The sequence below is a fragment of the Gymnogyps californianus genome, chromosome 8 (assembly GCF_018139145.2).
Source record: "Gymnogyps californianus isolate 813 chromosome 8, ASM1813914v2, whole genome shotgun sequence".
Lineage (NCBI taxonomy): Eukaryota > Metazoa > Chordata > Aves > Accipitriformes > Cathartidae > Gymnogyps > Gymnogyps californianus.
The window spans coordinates 24,436,497-24,460,176 of NC_059478.1; the positions used below are offsets into that span (position 1 = coordinate 24,436,497).

At 38.0% G+C, this 23,680-nt stretch overlaps 1 protein-coding gene across 4 annotated transcripts in view; it reads left to right on the top strand.

Moving 5' to 3' along the window:
- Positions 1-23,680, top strand: part of ST3GAL3 (ST3 beta-galactoside alpha-2,3-sialyltransferase 3) — a 189,932-nt gene that overhangs the window by 52,164 nt on the left and 114,088 nt on the right. For all 4 annotated transcript variants that reach the window (XM_050900775.1, XM_050900777.1, XM_050900776.1 and 1 more), the window contains one exon: positions 16,597-16,689. In XM_050900775.1, coding sequence (XP_050756732.1) covers positions 16,597-16,689 — 93 coding nt within the window. The remainder of the gene's footprint in view (positions 1-16,596; positions 16,690-23,680) is intronic.

Below are 23,680 nucleotides of genomic sequence, written 5' to 3' on the forward strand. Positions count from 1 at the left end.
TTCCCTTCCAGCCTGAATTATTCTATGATTTTTTTTTTCAATAGCACGGGAGCCAGGAAAAAAAATGAAAATACCATAAAACATATTAAATAAATTTTGAAAGAAAAATAGGTGACAGCCTAGAGGAATTTGCTGCTGTTCCACAAGTTCACCATGTGTGGTCAGGGTACCGAATACATTTTCTGAGTACACGCTGAATCCAGTGGAACTTAGTGGTTAAAATACTTTCTGCGACTCAATCAAGATGGCACCATCATAGAAGCACTTTCTGGTTAAAAAAAATTTGCTTTGAGTTGAAAGGGGTAATATGTTCTGCACTGATGACTTTATTGGCAGAAATAATTTAATTACGTCCGTTGTTGTGATATAATCGTTCCAGTGGAATTTTACCATAGATCCTAACTTTATAGGGTTCACTTAATTGACAGCATGTGAGAGTCTTGTGTGACTTTAAGCACTTGGGGCAGCAATTAGTTTTCTCTCTTTTTTTCCTTAATCTTTTATTTGTTCAAAAATCTGTTCCTGGCTGTGTTAGTTGATGTCATTTAAACTAATGACCTGGAGGACTAACATTTTCTACAAAGGTAGATCTGCATTAAAACTTAAGTGCTCTGACTTGCATTTTGAATGACATTATACAGCGGAAAGTGTTTGACATGAATAAATAGTAATGTGTCCATTTGCCTTTGCATTTTTAATTTTTTCATGTATTACTACTTCAGTGTCCTCTACCCTGTAGATGTCCAGGGCATCTTATTCAGGTATAATACATTCTGTTGTGGTTACAGCAATATAATGATTCTGTTCACTGGTTCTCTTTGAGTTCCTAGAAATTGTAATGAAACCAGATTTGTTCACTTTGGAAAGAAAATCTGTCAGAAGTACTTGAAGTGTTTTCTGTGGGAACTGTATGTCTGATGCATGCCTTGCTATAGCATTAGGGAGGCTGGTATGGCCAGGAATCTCACCTGGAAGGGGATGGCCAGTTTTAAAGATACTGTACTGATCTTGGAAATGACCGGTTCTGACCAGACGTCTTGTTACTCTGAGCTTGTCAGAAAGGAGACTATCAAGAAGGAAGATGGTTCCTTTCTGCTGCCTGTGCTTAGGCTAACTCTTCTTTGGAAAGTCTTTTAGCTTTCAAAAAGCAGGATGGTATCCAGGTGGGGATTGTTAATGAAATAAAGGATGAATGGAATGCTGAGGACATCTGTAGGCAACATAGTTTATGAATTAGTTGTTTCCTTAGTCAAAACAAGACCGAAGGCTCCTCAGGACCAGATTAGTGAAAAAGATCTGTTGCAAGAGAAGTGTATCTTTTAGTTATGCTTGTACCAACCATAACTTCATTACCAAAATTAGATTATCAAAACAAAATATGCACAAAGTACAGAAACAGGCCAGTTGTACCAGTTTCTCCCAGGTAAAGAGGTTTCCCAAGCAGCAGAGCCACATACCATTTTAAAACTTTTAAGAATAAAATCCAACATTTACTGGTGGTGTAGAGAAAAGTACTTATACAAAAAATATGATATAATTCACATGTCTTAATTCTTGGAGGGACCAATAGTTCCTGAACAACTTAAGGCCATCAATCACATTAGTGACTCAGCCAATGGATTACTAGGTGCCACCAAATGCCAAGATTTGCAGTTGCTTTCTAACATCTGTGCTTGGCAAAGGGTTGCATGCTTTTATTATTATTAAATATTTATATTGTAGTAGTTCTTTGAGGCTGGCCAGGTCCTAGAAACAAGAGTCTCATTCACTACAAATTCTGAATCATTCTCTGAGCAGAATCTATGTTTGCATTGAATTGCATGAGATTTCTGTAGGAGGATCAGCATATGATCATGTAGTTAGTTATAGACTGTATCTTAATGCATATTTAGTGGGCCCAGTTGAAGGTTGCATGGTCATTCTTTATTCTGTCACTTACTACTCTGTGAATGCTTGGTTTAGTCACCTTAACGATTACTTTGAGTATGCCTTGGCATGTTACAAGTGTAGATTCACTTGTCTTGCGCATGTGAAAAGCTCCTTTTTTTGTAACAATCCATGTGATTTGGGGGCTTTTCCCTTGCATTGTTGCCCTCGGGCTCCTATACCAGCTTTCCTTACTCTGCTGGCATGCCATTTACTCGGTGAGATGGAAGCTAGTGACTGCTACTTCTGTCCTGTTTCAAACTCATCCTTCAAAAGCTATTTTCAAAGGTACTTTAGCAGTTAGATTGGCGATTTGATGCTTCTAAACAACAGCCAGAAAAAAGCTCCCCTTGGTTGACAGTGGATCTTTTCACCTGCTGTCACAGTCAGCTCGAAACCTTGGATGTTAAAATCTCAGCTGATGAACGATGGAGGAAGCGTCCCACAGTTTGACTTTGGGGAAGAACCACTCCCTCATAAAGTTTTGCAAATGTTAGAAGATGTGCTTGAGCTTACTGGACTCTTTCTTCACTTAAACAAAAAGATAGTGGGTATTATAATATGTTAACTTGAGAGAGAAAGTAAATGGTTTTTTTTTAAAGGTAGAAACAGGCAAAAAAATTTTGTTATCCCTCTCAATTAGAAAAATGGCTGAGATCAGTATGGTTGACTAAAATAATATAATACTAACATAGTTAATATACTGTATTTATACAGTATGTTATATATTTTATATTGTATACTTTGGGAATTTTTAGGCAGTACTTAATTAAAAGAAGGAATTTTTTTTTTCCAGTGGGCTCTGTGCTTGGCTAGACATTTTGTGATACTGTGTATTTACATGTTTTTCCAATATTATAGAGTAGATTTGGGAGGTGCAACAAAGATTTTTTGAATATTCATGATGATTTCAAACTTTGCTTTAAAAAGAAAAGACAAAGAAATTGAGTCTTGGCGGGGGGGGAAGCCAGAAATAACAACCTTCACCCTGCAAACTCAAATGAAACTTGATCTAGACTTTGAAAAGACCGTAAAAATGGAGGGAGTTTGGGCTAGGGAAACGCACAGATTGGGTTACTTCTGTTTGTTGAAATTTCTTTACTTCAGAGCTTTAATAATGAAGAACTGAAACAGAGCCCCTTCCCCTCATTTTGTTTCTAGGGTAGGAGGTTGCTTCGAAACAGTTTGTGTCTGTGTGGTACTTCGCCATTAAGCACTGTAAAAATAAGCAATAAAAGTGTTGGAATGCTGGACTTTCCCTGTGCCTGCTGCTATGGGATTTCTTTCTGCCCTGTTTTCCTTCCTATTTGTATTTTTGTATTCCTGCAATCCTGAGGGGGGAAAAAAGAAAAGAAGTGAGAAGCCCCAATGATCTCCCGTCCTGCCTAGGCAGGGGTAAGAGTGTGTCGCATGGGCTAAATGAAGAGGTTCTGACCATCACAAGCAAGAGCATCCTGATGCTTCTTCTGAAAGATTATGTCAAGGTTTAGCATATTTTACGACATTGGTATTGTCGTGGCAGTTGGTTATTTATTTCTCTTTCTTTCAGATTTTTCTTTGACTTTTAATTCATGTCTTTCTACATAATCTCTTCCAATCTGTACTAATTGTTTGAGCACTACAAATATTTAAGAAAACGAATCCTAGCTATTCACAGCGATTCAATTACTGGGCTGTTTGTTGTTCATCCATCAAACCTCCCACGTTTGGGTGGGATATAACTGCCATCCCCCCCCCCCTTTTTTTTTTGTTTTTGTTTTGCTCTTCATAGCTCATTTCAGTTTTTTTCAATTTTGATCCTTTGGAATTCTCATAAGGATTTCTCACGTGAGTCTCTGTTATCTAACTTGGGGATTCCTGTGTTAGACACAGCCTCAGTCGATGAAGAAGATAAAGACTGTAGAACTGAGAATTACTGGCTACTTTAATAGAACTGATTCATTACTTGATTTGTTAAGTGCAAACAAAGTCAAAAACTTATGTTTGGTGCTTTTAAAAGGGCCAGTTTCCTGAAGCTGGAAGTAATTATGAACCAAACCATGTGGGAAAAGAATGTAAAGGAAAAAATATGAATGGCTGGGCATTGTTTAGAGCTGTTTTATACTGTTTGCCCCAACAAGTTCAGTTTCATAAGAAAGAAATGTTCATGGAAAAACAGTTTTATCTAGAGTATAAGGGAAAACAGTGATAATGTATTTATAGAAAAGGTAAAAGTGTGCAGTAAATACATGAAGTTTTGTTCTGTTTGGATGAGAAAAAAAAGTGCTTTCCTTAATATCAACAACAGAAATTCAAGCAGCAGATACCTAAGTTTATGTGCTTTAGAATTGGTATGTCTGGACAACATTCTTGCAAGAATTTCTAAAGAAGTAGCTGAGGACTTTTTGGACTGTTAGAGATTATTAATAAATCTTCAAACACTAGGGGTTCTCCATATTTTTGGCAGAAAGTTGATGTACAAATATTTTAAAAGCAAAAAGGAATGACTCATAAGCTTTTCAACCCATTTTTTATTCTGACCACAATAACATAATGGCCAATATAAGTTTTCACCAAAAAAAAAAATTGTAATACATATAATTCCAATTAGTGTGCATATTAAATAGGAAACACTTTTTGTTAGATGGGCTTGTTCAAATGAATGTCCATGAAGGTGCCTGGTATGCGTGAGATTGATTTCTTTCTTGATATGTTCCTCTTAGACTGGGTTTGCACATTTTGTGTTCTTTTAACCAGCCAGACTAGTTGTATAAAAACTGGGAAGTCTATAAAGGAAAGGCTCCGTTCTTTTTTCCCCTCCATATCTGTAAGGTGGAACACTTACTTTGCTTGTAGTTCTTCACCACAGTACCATTAACCTAATTAAATATATGTTTGGTTTGTTTGTTTGTTTGTTTTCCTGGGGTGAATATGGTTACAACTAGTTAACTTTACAAGTTTCTATTAACTGTTGCTTAAGCAAAAATTTTTACAGTTGTTGCATTCACAGAAGGCTAAATTTACTTTAGTAGCAAAACCCAATTCAGGGATTATCTGTAAGCTCATAGACGACATGGGGCCCTCCTGTTGCTTTATCCTCTTGGGAGAAGAGCATGTAAAAAGCCACACTTCATGTGTATCTAGACACAGCTTAGTCGTCAGCTCCTAACTGATATTTTTCTGTAGCTGGCTGTGAGGAGGTTTTGTAAATGGGGTGTATGGGAAGAGGCAGCTTACTTTACTCTGTCTGCCTCTAAATTTGTCTTTTACATTGCTGTAATGTGACCAGAGACGCCAAAGCTTTGCTGTCTGTATGTGCTATGAATGCCATATGTAAATTTTAAGAATACGTAGTAGGTCATCAAGGCAGGGAAGAGTTTGGTGGAACAAACACATACAGACTTCTTGCATGCTGGGGAAGGACAGTAAAACCAAGACATACTTTTAACAGCTGTGATTATAATCTATTAGGTAAGAAAACAATATTTCATTTATGCTGAAAAAAAGCAGGAAGCCTTATTGCTATGCTTGAGAAGAATTGCCTAGCAGAAGAGAGGGTGGTGATCTGCCAGGTAGTGACATGCTGTGAAACCATGATCCTTAGCTTTCTACAGAGATGATAGGCTAGAGGAATTCTAGGTGAGAGAGACTGAAGGAACCCTGTTAAATATAATCCAGAGGTATATTTTATTTTACTTGTTCTGTTCCCAGTCTTATGACTGGACACCTGACAGTAAGTCTTGCTTAGTAAAAATCTCTTTATTTTATTGCTTAAAGTTGTTCTAGGATTGAAGGACAAGGTAAGTTTTGATTAGGTTTAGAATATGCTTTTTCCTTGAGGAAGCATTACATTGCTGCTAGCATCCTTGACAAATCTGCACTGGAGAAGTACTCTAAAGGACCCCAGACCTGACAAGGGCTGATGGGAGAGCTGGTGTTGTGTGATGCCCATTGCAGTGAACAAGACATGATGAAGGCTACTTTGCAGCAGGAAGGTTACTTGCAGCTGCATCTGATGTGCCATGTCAGGGAGGGAGTTGTGTAGCAGTTGTTGCTGTAAGATGTTTTTGAGGTTATGGATGTTCGAATTGAATTGTGAGGCTCAGATGAGGTTTTCTCTAGTTGCTTTTGAGAAAACTAAACAATGTAACGTTTATGAAATACTTTGTACTCTTACATTACACAGAAGCCCCTGTGATTCTTTCTCAGCTCACAGCAGAAATGAAAACGGGCAGAAATGCTACTCCTGACACTAGCTGCAGCCCCAGTCCTGCTCTCGGCTATGAGAATCAGGACCACAAAGGCAGGGACAGAAAACTGACAGAGCATGTATGTGCTCTTTCTTCCTTGTCTGCCATGCAATCTGTTCCAGCTCGTTAAAGAATAAACTGAAAAGCCAACAAACAAAATGTTTTTGATTTGCATATTGAATGTGTTTGGATACTTCTGTTTGATGTCAGACCTTTTAATTCCTGCTTAGAACTATCTTCCCCCTGGCTCTTTAAAAGGGTTAATCTTGGAAGACCTGAAAAATGTGAGCAGTGTCCTATACAGCTGCAAAATGTTGAGTGCCTTCCTCCTGATCCTTTTCATCCTCTTTTAGTGACCCTTTTTTACATCATTGAAGGCAGAAATCCCCAAAGGTGGTTGTGTCATATGACTGTTCGAGTCAGGGACTCTGATCTGTACAGGATTCAAAGCTGTATTTTATCATGATGGAACTCAGGCTCAGGTGATTTTCTCAAGTGTTGCTATTTTGATGAATTAACAAGGAGGAGAGGATAGGATTTGTCCTGTTCAAAAGTGAAATCTATTTCAGTGCTCAGCCTTGGAGCTCTCCTTTAGACTGTACACGAAACATCTTAGAAAACCACTTCTCTCTCTCTTTTGGAGAGCCACGAATAACCTCCTCCTGATGTAGGACTGATGTTCAGTGAAGTTAGGGGCGACAGAAGATGAAGGAAGGTCTGATTAATTGGGCTGTTCACAGTTCCTTGAGACAAACTTTATTCTGTTCTCTGACTCATCGTGGTTACATATGGCAGTTTGGATGTTGGTTGGATGGCCTTTTCAGACAAGCAGCTGCTCTTTGAAGTGTGTTAAAAAAAAAAAAAATGTAATTTTTTTTTTTTATCTTAGCAGAAGAACATTCACTAGATCAATGTATGGAGTAAACAGGGGAGTTTTTGATCTGGGTGGCTCTGCAGCTGTTCTTACTGTTAAGAGTTCTGGCTATTCTTAATTATTTACCCTAAAGTAGTTTGGATTTTTGTTAGTTTTGTGAGGGCACATTTAGTCACAGTATCTGCAAGGGTTTCTCCAGGTCAGGGTTATGTTCTGTCTTTACAGCAACATTTCCGGAGGAAACATTTTCCTCCCAATATGTAGCCTTACTCTTCTTGAGACTTCACTGTGGTACTTATTAGATTAATTGATGTCTGTTTGAATTCATGACATCTGTCTCTAATATAGGTCAGTGAAGACAGCTTTTTGGGGACTACTGCTTCAGAAAGAAGAGCGAGAAAAAATCAGAGCCTCGTGACTATATACAGCAGTCTGTAAAACTACTGTTAAACCACATTCCCCAATTGTGAGGTCACCTCTACATACCTTCTAAAGCAATTTCTTCACTAACCAGTGGTTTTTTCCTCTCAATTTCAGTCCAGCCCGGGGGGGGGGGGGGAATTACAGCCCTTGCCATATCCAGAGTCGTCTTTGTCTTTGGTTAAAGGAGTTAAGTTGTTATTCCTTCACAGGCTGTCCAGATCTTCCAAAGAAAAGTTTAAAGGGCAACGTTTATCACCCTTACCCCCCTGCAAAGTTACCAAAGAAACTGAAAAGGGAGGATGTTGTGAACTGTTCTTGTTAAAGATTTGCTATCAGGTAGCTGAGAGAGACTTTTCCAAGTGGGATTTATTCCCCTAAGGTTTGGTGTCTACCAGTTGCCTGTGCAATAGATCTGCTACTGCAACAGAAAGGGTTGAACTTCCTTTGTGGGAAAATAAAAATGGCCAGACCAAATATTCACCTGCCCCAATGTCTTGTCTCAAAGTGCTCCCTGGAATTGTTTAGGGAAGGAGAAAAATACAGCAGTGTAAAGCGATCCTTGCTCCAGTGTCGCTCTCCAGCTTCTGAGGAGAGGAAGCTTTGGTTGGGGATGCTGTTAGACCTCTTAATAGCTTTTGATCCCATCTGTACATCTGGCTTCTATAACATACTGACATAAAGAAATCTACCGATAACTGCATATTATATGAAAGAAGTGCTTCCTTCCGTCAGTGTTTTACTGTCTTTAGGATAATTTTGGTTGATGTTCTGATGATATGGGAAATACTGAATAATAAATCATTGTTGATCTTTTCCATAGCATTCTACTGTGCCAGTGTGCTCTCACACCTAGCTAAACACTGAGTTCCTCTGAAATGAAGTGTTCCATAGCCTGGCTGTGTCCTGCAATGAAATGAACTACATTTTTTCAGAAGGAAGATTTGGTGATTAAAACCTTAGCATAACTGATTTTCTCATTTGGCATTTAAAAGTGCTGAGCACTGGATTTTGACGTTCAGATCTACTAAACTGTAGTATCCACAGATGTAAAACTGTAATTTCGGCTATGATGCTTCAGGAATTCTTAGTTGATCTTTTTTCCCCCACAGCTGTAGGCTGTGGGGGAGTATCTTTGTTTTCAGATGTACCGATTCCTGCTACTCTGAGCAGGAGATTCCTGGATTCTAATTGCGTTGAATTATTTATTCTCATCTCTTTAGCACTTGTTTCTTTCTCCTGGACCTACACTGCTGGATTCGTTACACTACAAATAGAAAAACACTGTTCCCGATCCAAAGAAAGCATTGCCTGTTTGTAGATGTAACAGATGAGGGTTGGTGATGAAGACTTAAGGGTTACAGCAACAAAATTATGACATTTCAATTTATCTTCTTGCATTCCTTCATTTGGCCAAAAATGGATGTGACAGGTGAGCGTTTTATTTCCCATCGGACTTTTAATTGGCTCACTTTTTATGGCCATTGTGTTAACAGTGAGTTTTGAGAGGTATTTAAATAGAGAATCACAGCATTTAATTTTTGCAAGTTTTGAGAATTACATATTCTAATATGAGGGAGCACTATCATTTCTGACTTTGGGGAAATAGTGTTTATTTAGACATTCTTTAGACAGTTCTTTCAGAAAGCAGTTCAGGTAGGAATCCCAATTGACTGCTGAGAGAGTTTTTATTGACTACTAAGTAAGTCCTAGCACATCCCATCTCCAAAAAAGTGACTATCCTCCATTAGGTCATCCTTGTCTCTTATCTGTAAAACTAGAATGTTGATACTTATTACTGAGGATGGAAACCAGTAATTTTGGATCTATGGAAACTAGAATAGATAAAAGTCCAATAATATACGTTCAGGAATTATGTTGATTATCAGCAAGTTACTTCATCATTAAGTTACAAGTTTCTTTGTCCAAAGATTAATAAAACATCGAAAACTCGGGGAGCAGTCATCTTCATATTTTTGATTTATTTTTTTTCTTTCTTTGATAAGCAGTTGCCTTCTGTGAAAATAAAATTTCTGTATTTCATGGTTTTTGTTTAGTCTAACAATTGGTATTTCAGCCAGTTGTTTTCTCCTTCCCATGTTTCTTTAAGAACACAAACAAACAAACCCTTAAATGGACTGTTTTCTTTACTCCTTATCTGTGTCTATTTGAACACAATTCTGCTTTTTCTCTGTGCTACTAGTCTTAAAGGTAAGATGAAACAGAAATTTAAAAAAAAGGGGAAAGTTTATAAAAACCAAAGGAGATCAGGGATATTACTCAATTCTTGGAGGAGTATGCAGCGTGAGGTCACATACAAAATGTGCCATGGACTTTTCTTGGATTTTTTTTGTCTGCATCCTTTGAATCTGGTTTTATAAACTCGGCATTTAGTTTCTTTATTTACTTATTTAAAACAAACAAACAAAAACTTTCTAGCTTGAAAACTTCTGATTCTTTTGTCCACAAGGATGTCAACACTTTTTTAGGAGTTGATAAAAGGTTATTAATTGAGAAGCTTCAGGCAGGGTTGTTGGATTCTGTGAACTATAAGAGAAGGTACAATGCTATAGTCCTTTCTGATAGAGAAGTCTCTTATAGCTATATTTATTAAGATGTTTATGTATTTAGCACTGCTGAGACTAATCTGAAATTCCTTCTTCTGCCTAGTGATCCAATTCCTAGTATGTCAAAGACCAGGAATGGAATTTAGTAAGGAAGTAGGATCCTCATGCCTTTTTTTGTGCATGCAAACCTCTTCAGTGTGTTTGTGCAAAGACGACGTTTCACAAAGGGTGAACAGCACTGCCAGTGTTAGTGGTCTTCAGCTGTCAGTGCCCCTCTGCCTAGCGTGCGCTTCCCAAAGGGTAGCATTGACTTCGCATCGTGTCTTCATTCAGGGCTGTGGAGGTGGGTCATGGGTTTTGGTAGAATGTCTTTAAAACTTTGTTTTCCTGGGCCAGTTTAATGTAACCTAATCTTCTTCAGCTGGTGTTCTTGCGTAGTACAAATAAATAAATAAAAGTATGTGTTGATTATCTTTGCTGTTAAGAAATTAATTTCATGAGAAGCCACAATTCTTGGTGGAGAAGCAGAACAGGACGTTTTTTTTAGCGTGCATCATACCTTTTTAGAAAGCGGGATTTGGGCCTTCTCTCCTTGTATTTGGTCATACAACCTCCTTGAGGAATTTGCTTACATACTGAAGTAACATTTGAAAATATTTACATCTATGTAGCTGGCTATAGTGTGATAGATGCATTTCCTGTCTCTTTCAGTGTAAGCATTCTGCTTTTCCTCTTCTTTCTATCTCCTCATTCCTTTCTTTCGTTTGTTTAGTTTTTCCTCAGCTGGAACTAGAAAAATAGCAAATATCACATGATCAGGCTGTGCAATTCTTTGAACCAAAGTTTGGAAACCTCTAACAGAGCTGTAATAGAGTTCCTTAAACTTCTGTGTCAGTGTTTCCTAACCCACACTGCGCTCCTGTTGAATGTGGAGCTCCAGCCACATACCAAGAGGAGGGTTCATCAGCTCATCTTGTTTCCATAATGTCTTGCACTCAAGGAGATTCCGCCTGTCAAAATGACATGATGATCATGACTCTACTTATAAAGTCAGATGTGCAAATACATTTTTTTTTTTTTTCAGTCCCTTGCTGTTACTGGTGTATGGGAATTCACTACTATATAGGTGAAGGCTGCTGTTGTTAATGACCTCTGTTGTTGTTAATGACTTCTCTTCCTCTGATTGAATAGCAGTAACTGAGGGAGAGTAAAAGAGCTGCATCACCAGACCTGCTAAAGGTGTCCTCCCATGCCTTTAAGTGAACTGGTAGTATTTGCTGTGAGGCCGACAGCCTGTAGCGAAGGGGAGATTTGATGGGGCACTTACTTTCTCATCAGTCTCTTTAATAGAAGTCCTTGCCAGTTGGGAAGGGAGGGCTGGTTTATGGTTTTGTTCCAGGGTTTTTCCTCCTCAAATGGGATTTGTTGCTTTACAAGCTTATGACATATTATGAAAAAGCATATTAAGGACTGGAAGCCATCTATTTATTAGGCTATAAGTGATGTATAAAACAAATACCATTCAAAGATCTGTGACCCTTTGATATTAATTAAAATATAAGCAAATGTACACCCTGGCCACTCTGGTTGTGTCTTCATTAGTGTCTTGTTTGGGGCAGTCCTGCAATTTTGAGGCAAATCCCATAATTGTTTCTTACCGTATGCTGATTGAAATGTAGCCCTGGGCTTATTTGGGGGAAACTAAACTGAAAGCTTTATTCCAGGAGTCTACAAAATGCGACAATATTTAATTGGGGACATAAGAGTCCAAACTAAAACTTGGCCTTTTGGCCAACACTGAGCCAGGTACGTATGTCATGGATACATCTGGCCCAGGGAATCTGACTGGTGTCCTAGCTAAAATAAAATGCCCTGAATCTCATGTGGTGTAGATATGGGGTCTCAGCATTAACTGCTTTGATTTAGTGATCTGCCCTTTTTTGATCTCCCCAATTACTTGCTAATATTATTTCATTATTACTTCATAATAACCACTCTTACGTGCCTTTCATTTCATGTTCTCATCATGTCTCCTATTCATTCTTCAGGTGTCATGACATACACTTTGTAGAGCTGCTGTATAGATATAAGACTCAGGTTATTTTGGACCAAAGAGAAAGAAACCCCAAGGCAAAGGATCAACCTAGAGAGCACATTGCCAAAGATCTCCTTTTTCTTATTTCAGAAATGTATCAGTACATATATTTTGTGTGCAAGAGTAACAGCAAGAGAAATCAGTCCTCAAATAAGGTGATCTCAAGCAGATGAAGTTTTTCAATTTTTATAATCCACAATTTAAATTCCATGTGGAAGGCAAAGCAGCAAAATCTGTCTCTTAAAGTATATTTTGTAAAATTCAATTACCTGAGCTTAGCTGCCGACAGGTTTTTTTAGTAGTCCAAACACTGAGTTTATATTACTAATTTCTTTTTTAAATGGATTTAGATTCCAGTCCTATGAGGATGACATGATCAAGACATGATGAAGGAATTAACTATTGTGACGTTTTCATATTTGAGATTAAAAGAAGACACACATCTGCCAAATGGAAGCAGAAGGAAAAATCTTGTTACTTTTTCTAAATCCTCTGAAAGCAGCTGGATTTTTAACTTATCCAGATTATGAAATTTTGTTAAGATGGATGCCCACATAACAGTGTAGAGAAGCACAGAAAATCTTAAGAATTCAGGATGTGTGCTAGTCTCACAGGAGAAAAGTCAGAAGAAAAAGCAAGAGTGCATTTTCTTTTTAGTGGAATAAGCCAATTATTTCCCTTTAACTTCACCCTCATGCAGGCACTTGTTTAAAAACTGCAGATTTTTACAGTTACTGGCTATGAATTCCCTCATTTATTCTGCATAAATTTATTATCTTACTGGGTTTTTCCTGCATAAAATCTGAGCAAAATTTAAGGGTCCGTAGTGTCATCTAATTATATCCTTTCTGCTGTCTCCACTAGCTCTTTAACTACCTCAACCCAACTGATGCTTTCACTGTAACTAGGAGCGTGAGAATCAGGAGCTGGAATAATGTGCTTGGACCTGGAAGATGTGGAGGAGATTTGCACCTTTGCGCCATAACAGTCACGATAGCCCTGGCTGGCTTACCACAACAGGTTTCTCTGTGATCGGGATAGCCTTGGATTCTAGGCACAGTAACGGAGCTAGCGAGATGAAGCTATTTACTAGTGAAGCACTAAGAAAGTAACATTGTTTGGTTTGGTGCATAGTTCTTGACCCATCTGTTGTAAGCAGCATTCAGGATTATAAAACGAGAATCAAACATAAGCTCTTGGAATGCTGTGCACCATGTTCTGGTAATTTGTCAGGCGGCCTTTGCAGAATGTACTTTCAGTAATACTGCTTCTTCCATTTAGAAATAAGAAACATAATCAAAGAAGCAGCAATATACGCAGCAGTGTAATAAGTACCCTGTCATCAAATATGAAGGAGATGCTTATTCATACACTTCAGTTCTGTACACTTTTTTTGTTACAGAACTGTGTACCTACTAACAGCAGTGTGACTTTACAAAGCTGGATTTGTTTGAAAAAATGTATAGTTCTCTATGGGATGCTTCATGCAGGATGTTTTGCAGTCTGATTTATGGAAAAGCAATCTCTGCAAGATCTGTGAATCTTGCAGGAAAAAAAACAAAGCAAATTTATGTATCTAAAATGATGTTAGCTTGGATAGCTTCATGTGGTAGCAGAATGGTAGACAGCAAGGCTGTATCCAGCCTTACTCTAAATGTTTTGCTTTGAGTTCCACCTAATGTAGGCTTACCATTATAAGCATGCTGGCAATGACAGTATGTAGTGTGTAATCCGAAGAAATCAAACAAATAAAGTGTGTCCCTAGATGGATTTAAAATGTAGAGTGCCCATTTCTAGTTTTCTGTAGCCTGCTGGCTCAATATGTGGCTAGAAGAAAGGAGATGAGCAAATGGTGAACGATACGAGATGGCAGCTACAATTGGCTTACGAGAATTGTTCTGCCTCTGGCACTCTGGATCATGAACTTCATCACATCCAAGAAATGTTAACAGCTCGGCCCCTCGGGCTTTAGCAGCTCTGACTATCTTTGTGGGTTTTGTAATTGACAGCTCCACCATCAGTATGCAGCTCTGATTGGCATTCTGTGCGACTCAAATGCATGAGGGTTTCAGCCTACTATTCTTTTGCAGAAACACCATGATGGGCATCTGAGTGACATTTTAATTTGATAATGAAAGCACCATTAAATCAGAAAAGAGAAAAATGCCTGTGTTTGTGGCACAAGATATTTTGTGTGACCACTGAGGTCATTTGAGAAAGGCCTGCTGTTGAAGTAGTTGTACAAGTTTGCCAGCAATGACTCACTACGGCAGTGGCTGCAGATAAATTCCAGTTGCTTTCTACTTGTTTTTGAAGCTTTTGGTATTAAGGGTTTCTGTATGTTGCTTAAACAATAAAAATCCAGCAACACTTCAGTTTGCTTGATTAAGCAATGTGGTTAAGATTTCCCACATTTCTTCATATCTGAAATACTGCAACAAGCTGCGATCTGTACACCCTGCTGTCCCTTTTGACTATGTCAGAAGGGGACATATTTTAACACCATTAAAAACTTCTGTTTTGTCAGCAACAGGCCTTTCCTTCCTGTGCCTGTTTCTAAAGAGATCCTGACTGGAGTCAGAACACAAATCATTCAGTGCACGTCTTCGGGATTCAAACTTCTAGATGCTCACGTCTTAGATGCTTTCTCATCTCTCTCATTTAGAGATATGTATTATAGTATCACCTATGGAAACCAAACTCGTGGATTTGGGTTGTGCTAGACAATGTTACACCTGTATCTATCTCTCCATGTCTATATAATGTATTTAGAGAAACCTAAACTTTGCTGTAAATAATTGACAGTGTAAATAGCCAACTGTACTGTTCTGCCATCCTATAGATGAGGAATTGTAATGGTAAAATATTACATGTTTTGACAAAAGCTATGCAGGAAATCTGTGGCCGAATTAGAATCGGGTCCATGTTCTTAAGCTTTTTCTGGTGCTTTTCATCTGCAAAGGTCATAAGAAATTAAATACAGTGACTTTTTATTTTCTGCAGTTTATTTCCTCTTCCAGCTGTTGAAGGTTTAGATTTTTATTCAGCAGAAATAGATTTTATTCTTTAAGAACTATAGATTTAGGAGGTTTTGTACTGTATGCAGCTAATTGTAAAATTAACTGTCCATCTATTGATCACCCAGTTGGAACTGGCTAGTAATCTCTTGGGAAGTGGCCCCAGGACCAGTACAAGAAGGATAGTTACTACCAGTTCAGCATGGAGTTACTGTCATTCAGATATGTAATTTTGCCAGCTGGGGTTCTGTTGGCACCACTGCTCATGATCCCTCCAAGACCTTGTCTTCAGCTCAGGGGTCCACTCACTTGAAACTCTCTGAATCCGCGCTCATTACATTTAGCAGTAGTTTGCCAGTTAAGTGATACTGGTGATGTACATGTTGGTGATGCCTGGAAAAGAAAGCATGGTTGTGGTAATAATGGGCTCTTCAAAATTATTTTTGTGGATCTACTCTGCGGATCTGTACTGTCATCTTCATTTGACTCCTACTGTTGACCTGTAGGAAAAAAACTTTCATTACTTGCCTACTGCTAACAAAATGGTGTAGCAAATACAATCTTATTGATTGACTGCAGTAGTTAACACTTGCAACTTCCATTGAATGTTGAGCATGTAACTGTAAATGCCTTTTTTTTTGAAAGAATATTAATAATTCTCATACTGTGACTGACATTAAAGTATCTAATGTTACTCTGAAAGCACTAGTGAGTTAACCCTTGTAATGTTTTTGTGAAATGGATGAATGTAAAAATTTTGCAGGTGGTCAATAGGGACACAAATAAATTTAAATGTTTTTTCCTGGTCACTCAGTAGGTCTACGGTAAAAGTAGGTACTGGACTTAAATATCTTTTCTTGAGTTGCTAATCTTGTTTCTGTACAAAAACTAAATGAAAAAAAACCCAGTATTCTAAATTTGGCCCTGAAATCACTAGCAGGCTCAATTCAGACACATCTTAACAGAACAGCAGCAATGTCATCTGTTCCAAATACTGAAAGCATGCATCCCTTGATGATAGTCTGTCGGAACTGCTCGGCAGTTTGTTTCAAATGCTTGAAAGGTATCTTGTAAATAATATTCTAAATAATACTTTTCTATAATTTTAACTTTGATCATATTTTAGAAAAATAGCCGAAGCAAAGTGCTGTTTATGTTTTCTTCCTTTTGAAAGGTTGAAGTCTAAAATGATATCTTGATATTTTTCTTCCATGAGCTTTACCTTCATAGGTATGAAAATCTTTCAGCAAAACTAGTGGTTTAGTGGTATTTCAGATATCTTTAACCCTATCTTTTGTTTGTTGTTCTCCTGTGATGCTATATTGCAACAAATAAATACCTGTCTGTGTTTGCTATTATTCCTCACAGCTGTTTTTCAGAAAAGCGATAAGGAAAAAAATAACTTGGATGATTGCAAAAGCCAGTTCATAGCCAAGAGAGTCCTGACTCTCTACTTATTTTTTTACAGGCCTCCAGAATTGGCATCAAAGTATGCAAATTTCTCTGAGGGAGTGTGCAAGCCTGGTTATGCATCAGCGCTCATGACTGTCATCTTCCCAAAGTAAGTAATTATTGGGGTTTTTTTTCCCCTCTTCCCCTGATGACTTCTCATCCTTCAAGTTGGGTGATCTGCAGAGATTGTCTTGAAAAGTGTCATTACTCTGTCACTTGATTGGTTCAAGGGGAGACCAGTGTTGAAATTCTGGGCTATTTGAGTGGTCAGTGGCAATGGCTTAATTGATTTCAGTCTGACTGGGAGCTTGCTCAAAGAGTAGAGTTCTGTGTGTTGAATAATAAAACAAATTATATTGTCAGTGCATGTTACAGATGTGTGGTCAAGCTCACTTCTGGTACCAGATGATGCAATCCTTAGGAAGCTTCGGTCATGAAGGACATTAAGTTATCTGGAGTAGTAAAGTGTGGTGGGGGTTTTTTTGTTTGTTTGGTTGGGTTTTTCTACCTGGGAGAACAGGGTAAAGCGTACCTCAGGTGCCTGGAGGCTTTGCAGTAGTGCTTTCCAAAGAGTCTAAGACATGCTATTAACAAGTTGCGCATCTTACTGTGTTGAGAAGTTATTGTTAGCTGAAGTGTTACTAGTTTCTTCAGAATTTGTTTTCCTCTGAAAGGGTGGAAAGTTGCAGTACTGTTTGAAACCTCTCAGAAATGAGGAATGTAATCGTAACAGATCAACCAAAACGTACCTTTAAATTTGGCTATGTCTTTCTCTAATGCACCATGTGGCTTCTGCATTTCAAGGAGTTTGTAGAATTGCTGGAAGACGGTTCAGAAGATAGATTGGCAAGAACATTATACTGTTGAGGCTCAAGGATCTCAGTTTGGTTCATCAAATGGAAAATTTGACTGGTCATATGACCTTTGTACAAGCTTCTAATGCATATGGAAAAGATGCTCTAGTGCAGCTATCTCTTTGGCAAAAGAGGTTGTGGACTTTTTAACACAACTGGTACTCTTCTAAAAGATACATTTTATTTCTTTTGAGGAGGGAATTTCCATGACTTGTACATATAGAGGTTAGGTTGGGTGACCATGGCCTTCAGGCCAAGCCTGCAACTGGTGGTACCTTCTTTCTTTGTTTTTATTGGCAAACATGGTATCTGCAAACTTTAAAAAATAAAAATCTGACATTGCCTTGTAACCAGCAGATACTACAGCCAGGCCTTAAAAAGAAAACAAAACCCTAAGAATTGAGACTCTGTTCTCCATCACCAGTGTAAAACAAATAATTATCAGTATTATCTTCTGTGTGAATTTTGGAACTCTGGTTAGAATATAAATAAATACTAGAACCGAAGGTAGATACATTATCATCCTCTTCTTTTAAGAACTTTCTGAGTGCTTTAAATCTGTGTTTGTGTACATATTAAATGTAAATAGTATAGAAGAGGAATATAAGGTAATTTAACTGTGGTAAGATGTCTGAAGCTAAAGCCTTCCTTTCTTTATACAGCTGAAACCTAACTGCCCTTTCCAAGGCACGGCTGTTGTTACATATCGATTTTGCAGAGATAAATTATATACGCTGAAGAAGGAAGACTGTTTAGTACAGCTATTAAGGCCAGAAAAATACCATTAAGGGTCCCTTATCCTGATTTGTTTCATGACACAGGACTTGATGTTTTATTCCACTAAATTCATCATGAATCACAGGCTTTCAGTTGATGGAGAATCTGGTAATAATATGCTACATTATTCATTATTGCAAAAATATTAATCTTATTTTAATTTTAAATTTAAGACTTCGGCTTCAAGAAGGAGTTTTTTTGCCTGCTAGAATCCAAAGTGTTACTTATTCTGTCCCTCAGTAGCTACTTACAGATCGCTCTTCAGCCACCTTCTTCCAGTAGCTACCTGCATTGAACTAATACCATGCAAAGAGGTAGTAACTTGTCCCTAGTCCAGCTAGGTGGTTTTTGTCTTGTTCATATGCTGAAAAATCATATTCATAGTTCTAAAGACAGCATCTCGCTGGGGATTTATGTTCAGTTGCTTCTCTAACATGAACCCTAAACATTACTAAGGTTGACATTTTTTTCCAGGATGCCCTTTAATTCTTTATTAATTTAATTCAGTGTCAGACATTTCATTATTTTACCTAGGACTTGTGCAAGGATGGCTGACCAGTAGTTCTGCAAAGAATTCCATGCTACGCTTAAGATTCTTTCTCTTCTGAAACTTCTCTCGTACTCAAAGAATTATGCAAAGTTAACATTACCAAACCAGGTATTGTAATATAATATACTTAGAACTCTTAAAGCCAAATTAGCTTGCCTGTTGATTTAAGAATTTGAGCTGTATGATTTCTTTTATTATAGCTTTTGTTTTCAGTTGCTCATATCATTAGGAAAACATCATCTCTGCGGCTGACATTTTTCAGGCTTGGTCTTCGCCATAAAATGTGTGTTTTTGTTGGGTTTTTTATTATTTGGATAAAGTTGGTTTGGCTGTTTTCAAGCATGAATAAAATGAATAAATGTTTTCCCATTCTAAAGGTTCCTGACTTTTTAGTGCAATTTTAAATGTAAATAGGCAAAATATGATGGAAATAGTTGAGATGATAGAATAAATATTTTTTTAGAGAATGTAACTCTTCTTGGTAAGTGCTTCTTTAATGGTAAAAATGTGAGTTCAGACTTTACCAAGCTAGATGGATTAAAGAACAATGCCCTGAGAATCTCAAAATGTGGTTGCTGGTAAGGAAAGACTAAATGGTTGGGTTTTTTTTAATGAGGTCCTCAGTCGATCAGTTCTCATTCTAGCAATGTCTGATGCCTTCATCAGATAATCCTAGCTGGAAGAAATCCTAGGTTAAGTGTGCAAATGATACGCTTATTGGAGAGTACTAAATAAAGGATTGGTTACTTTTAGAGAACTATCTGGATTGCCTGATTTAAATGGCCACAGTCCAACAAAATATATGTTAATACATCCAATATGAAATAAGACATCTGGGAGGAACGAATGCAGATTATACCTTCAAGATAGAAAAACTCTGTCTTGGAAACAGACACAGAGAAAGCTTCATGTAATCTCAACAAAATATCATAGCTGAAATGCTATTTCAGGTTTATATGTACACACATAAGTAGAGAAATTTTGTGTGTAGCACTGATTTAAAATTAAAAACCCAACATATGCCCCCCCCAACCCAAAACTTCTAGAATACTGTGTCCAGTTTTGATGGTGAAAGTCCAAGAAGGGATGGGAAATAAGAGATTGAAGGAAAGCCACAAAAATGAACAAGGACTGGCTCAAACAGTAAACAAGGCTCCTAGAAATAAGTCAACTTTCTGAAGCAGGAGTTGTATCCAAATGAGGAGAATAGGAAAGAGCATTAACTTTGGCAAGTTAAACATATACCATAATGAGGTAGGCCAAAAAAATGTTGAGAAACAACTTTATAAAGGTATAAAAAAAAAATAAAGCTTTTTGTTGAACTGTCAAAAGCAGAAAGCCTGCCAGAGATCCCAATGGGCTGATAGATGATCATAATATTACATGTGAGCTAAGGGAAGGTAAAGCCGTAGCAGAGACGTTATTTGCATTGCTATTCACTGCAGAACAGTTCCCACGTGGAGCCTTCCTTTCTGGGGGACAGGCTGGGGGAAGCTGACAGAAGGCTGGCGTTTTGGAGCAAATTGGCACAATGAATTGCTAGGAAAAGTTCTCACTTTGTGAGGAACTCGGTGGTGAAGTTGCCGAGTTACACACGGTTGTGTATAATCATTGCTTAAATCGGCCTTAGAATGGAAGAATGAAAAGCAGTAAACGTGTCAGGCTTTTCAAGAGGGGCCCATGGAGCGTTTGGGAAACTGGAAACTAATAGTGAGCCTGGTTTCTGTATTAGGCACCTTGGTAGAAACTATAAAAAAAGAATAGAATTAGTGTTTGTTCACAGGAATAAAGGTGATGATAGAGAGGAGTCCAGTTGTCTTCTGCAGCAGGAAGTCCTGCCCTGTAAATCTGCTCATGTTGTTTGAATGACTGGATGAGCATTTGCTAAAGGTGATTTAACTAATACAGTATGTTTGGATTTCTTTTAAAAAAACAAAACAAAACAAAAAAACCAACCAAAAAAACCAACCAAACACTTGGTGTTTCAAAGACATTTGGGAAATTAAACTGGTGTAATCCTGTGGTGGTTAGGTAGTGACTAGGTAAAGATTGGAAACTGTATGGAAAAAAATAAGAAGATTGGACAGTACAGGGACGTTACCCCTGAAGTCCTCTGGAGAATGCATGCTGGGATCTCTGCTGTTCCAAGTGCTCATAAACTATCTGGAACGGAGGATGAATAATAAAGCGCTGACACATTTTTCCAGGTAGCAAGACCAAAAGCTGACTGTGAGGAATGTCAGAGGGATCTCACCACGCTAAGCAATGGGGCAACAAAATAGCAGGCCAAATTCAGTTCTGATAGATGTAAGGTAGTGTTTGTTGAGAAGACTGATCTGGCAGCGTATACCTAATGATGGACTTAGTTATGCCTTGCAAATCGGGAAAGAGATCTTGGAATTACTGTGGATGGTTCTGTGACTTAGCAGCGATGGTTAAAAGACTGTGGACATACTAGATAAATGCAGAAAACCCAAGAATATGTTATGACACTGTATAAATACCCCTTGTGCCTCTACCTTCAATAACGCATCTAGTTTTCTTCAACTAATTTTGAAACAGATCTAGAAGAATTAGGTACATATAGTGGTAATAAAGACTAAACAAAAACATGGAGCTATTTCCATGCTCAGAAAGATTGAATAGACTTAGACTTCCCAGTTTGAGGTAGAGCAAGCAGAGGGTATTCACAAGTATGTGTAACATAGTGAATGGCATGGAGAAGATGTTTAGGTGATCGCTTCTCTCAGTACAAGATTCAGAGGTATTAAATGTAAATATTGTGCACCAGGCTTAAAATAAACAAAGGGAAGTGCTATTTCATGCTATTTCCCGTTACATTTTTCTGAGAATGAGTTCCATAGTGGGCAAAAGATTGGGGGGGAAAAAAAAAAAAAAAAAAAAAAGATTGACAGTCAGATTCTGTTGACCGTAGAGATTTCCATGCCTGTGTCTGAATCCTTAAGTTACAGGAGGCTGGAACCTAAATGGATGTTGAGGGCAGAGTGTAGCTTTATATATTCCCTGCTTCTTAGGCTTTTTACTGAAATACTGGCCAATGGACACAGACATCAAGTACTGGGCAAAATGGCCGTTTGGAGTAATCCATTGTGCCTATGCCTGTGTTTTTGTTTGGTTTGGTTCTGAGTTTTTTAATTATTATGCCTTAAAGGCAGACTGGCATAGCTTCAGAAAAACATGCTGTAATCTGAATCATGACAGTGGCTCCCCACCAAGAGAAATGGATGCATGATCTCAGTACTGCATCTCAGTGTAGGAGCTGGCTAGCTGGGCTGCATCTGCTGCTCACTGTAAATGAAGGAGTTATCTAATTTTTCACTTTCCAGGACAATACGATTCTGCCTCTTGCAAATCTCCCAACAGTAGATAGTGACTCAAAGTGCCTGAAGTAAGGTTACTGTTTTCGGAATGATACAAAGAAAATGACAAGCGTCTTTGGTAAAATGGCATCAGTAGGTCAGTGAATTAGACTACTATGTTCAGTGAATTAGACTATTTTTAGTAGGTCTGAGGTCACCTACAAGTCTGGAGCTAGTGCTTTGACCTTTGTGTAGAAGGCACTAACTTGTGTTTGCAGTGGTAACATTGCAGTCTCCTGCATGTCTGGCCTTACTGTGGAAACGATGTTGCCTGTGTACAGTTCTTTCTATGCCCTATTCTTTATCAAATGAGAAAGAAGACCTCTGCCCACGGTTTGCGGCTGACATGCCAGCCCGGGACAGTTCAGCTACTGACAATTTTCCAACCACAAGCTCTTGTAAGTTGGCAGCTAATGCTAGAAATTAGAGGAGGCGGTAAATAGAGAGGGAATGTCTGCAGCCTGCAGAGTTGTGAATCTGTGTTTGGTAAGAGAACATGGGAAAGAAGTATTTAAAGAAAGATAAAGAGTATCTGAACGGATTTCAGAATAAAGGGGAAAGGGGAAGTTTAATATACAACGAATCTATAGGTGTTGTGACCAAAATAGTGAATTTAACGTTTGTGATTCAGATACAGAAGACTATTTTTAGCACCAAGGATGTGATTGTAAACATCTCTTTCTAGTCAATTGGTGCTAAGAAGTAGTCTTATATGAATCACAAACTTCTTTAAGTCCATTCAGAAACAAAATCAGTTTCGTTTGTTTGATTATTCTGGTGCAAACTTTCTATCAATTAGCAATTGGCATTTTCTTCACAGTCTTTTTTTTTTTTTTTTTTTTTTGCTTATTTTTCAATATCCAGCCTGCTCTTCACTCTGAGGAAAAACAGCTCTCCTGTAAACTCTTCTGGGTTTATATTTGCATGCTGAATTGTTTATTTGTACATAAAGTTTAAAAATTTTTTAAGCTTTCATATCGGCGGAGAATGCATGATTCAGATTTATGCCAGCCATAGAAATTTCAGTGGCTTTCTCTCAAGTCATTCTTCTGTGGTTTTTTCCTGACATTTAGTTCCCCCTTGATACTGTAGGTCATAGACTCCTGTGCGTTTCTCCACTTCCACAGGCCAGTTGTGTATAGCTGGGACAGCTCCAGAAGGCCTTTGTAGAGTGTACAGGGTAGACTCCTGTCTCCTTGACACCAGAGCTTGGCAAAAATTTCTTTGCTGTCTTGCAGGTATAGTTTACGCAGCTTTTATACTTTAGGAAAAAAAACCATTCTTACATGCATTCTTACATACAAATGGGGTATAGGGGCTTCAGGTGGAACTGGAGCTTTAGCAAGGGCTTTAGTAGGGGTCAGGATAATTTAAAAATGTGGTCCCCTCATTCCAAATGCTTCCCCATTTGTTTCCATATCCCCTTCCAGGAAGCTGTGCCTCTTATAATAAGCACACAAGAGCATCTTCCCATTCCACACTTTCCTGCTTTGTTACTTAGATATTCAGAAAAAATATTTTAAAAAGAGAATTTTTAAC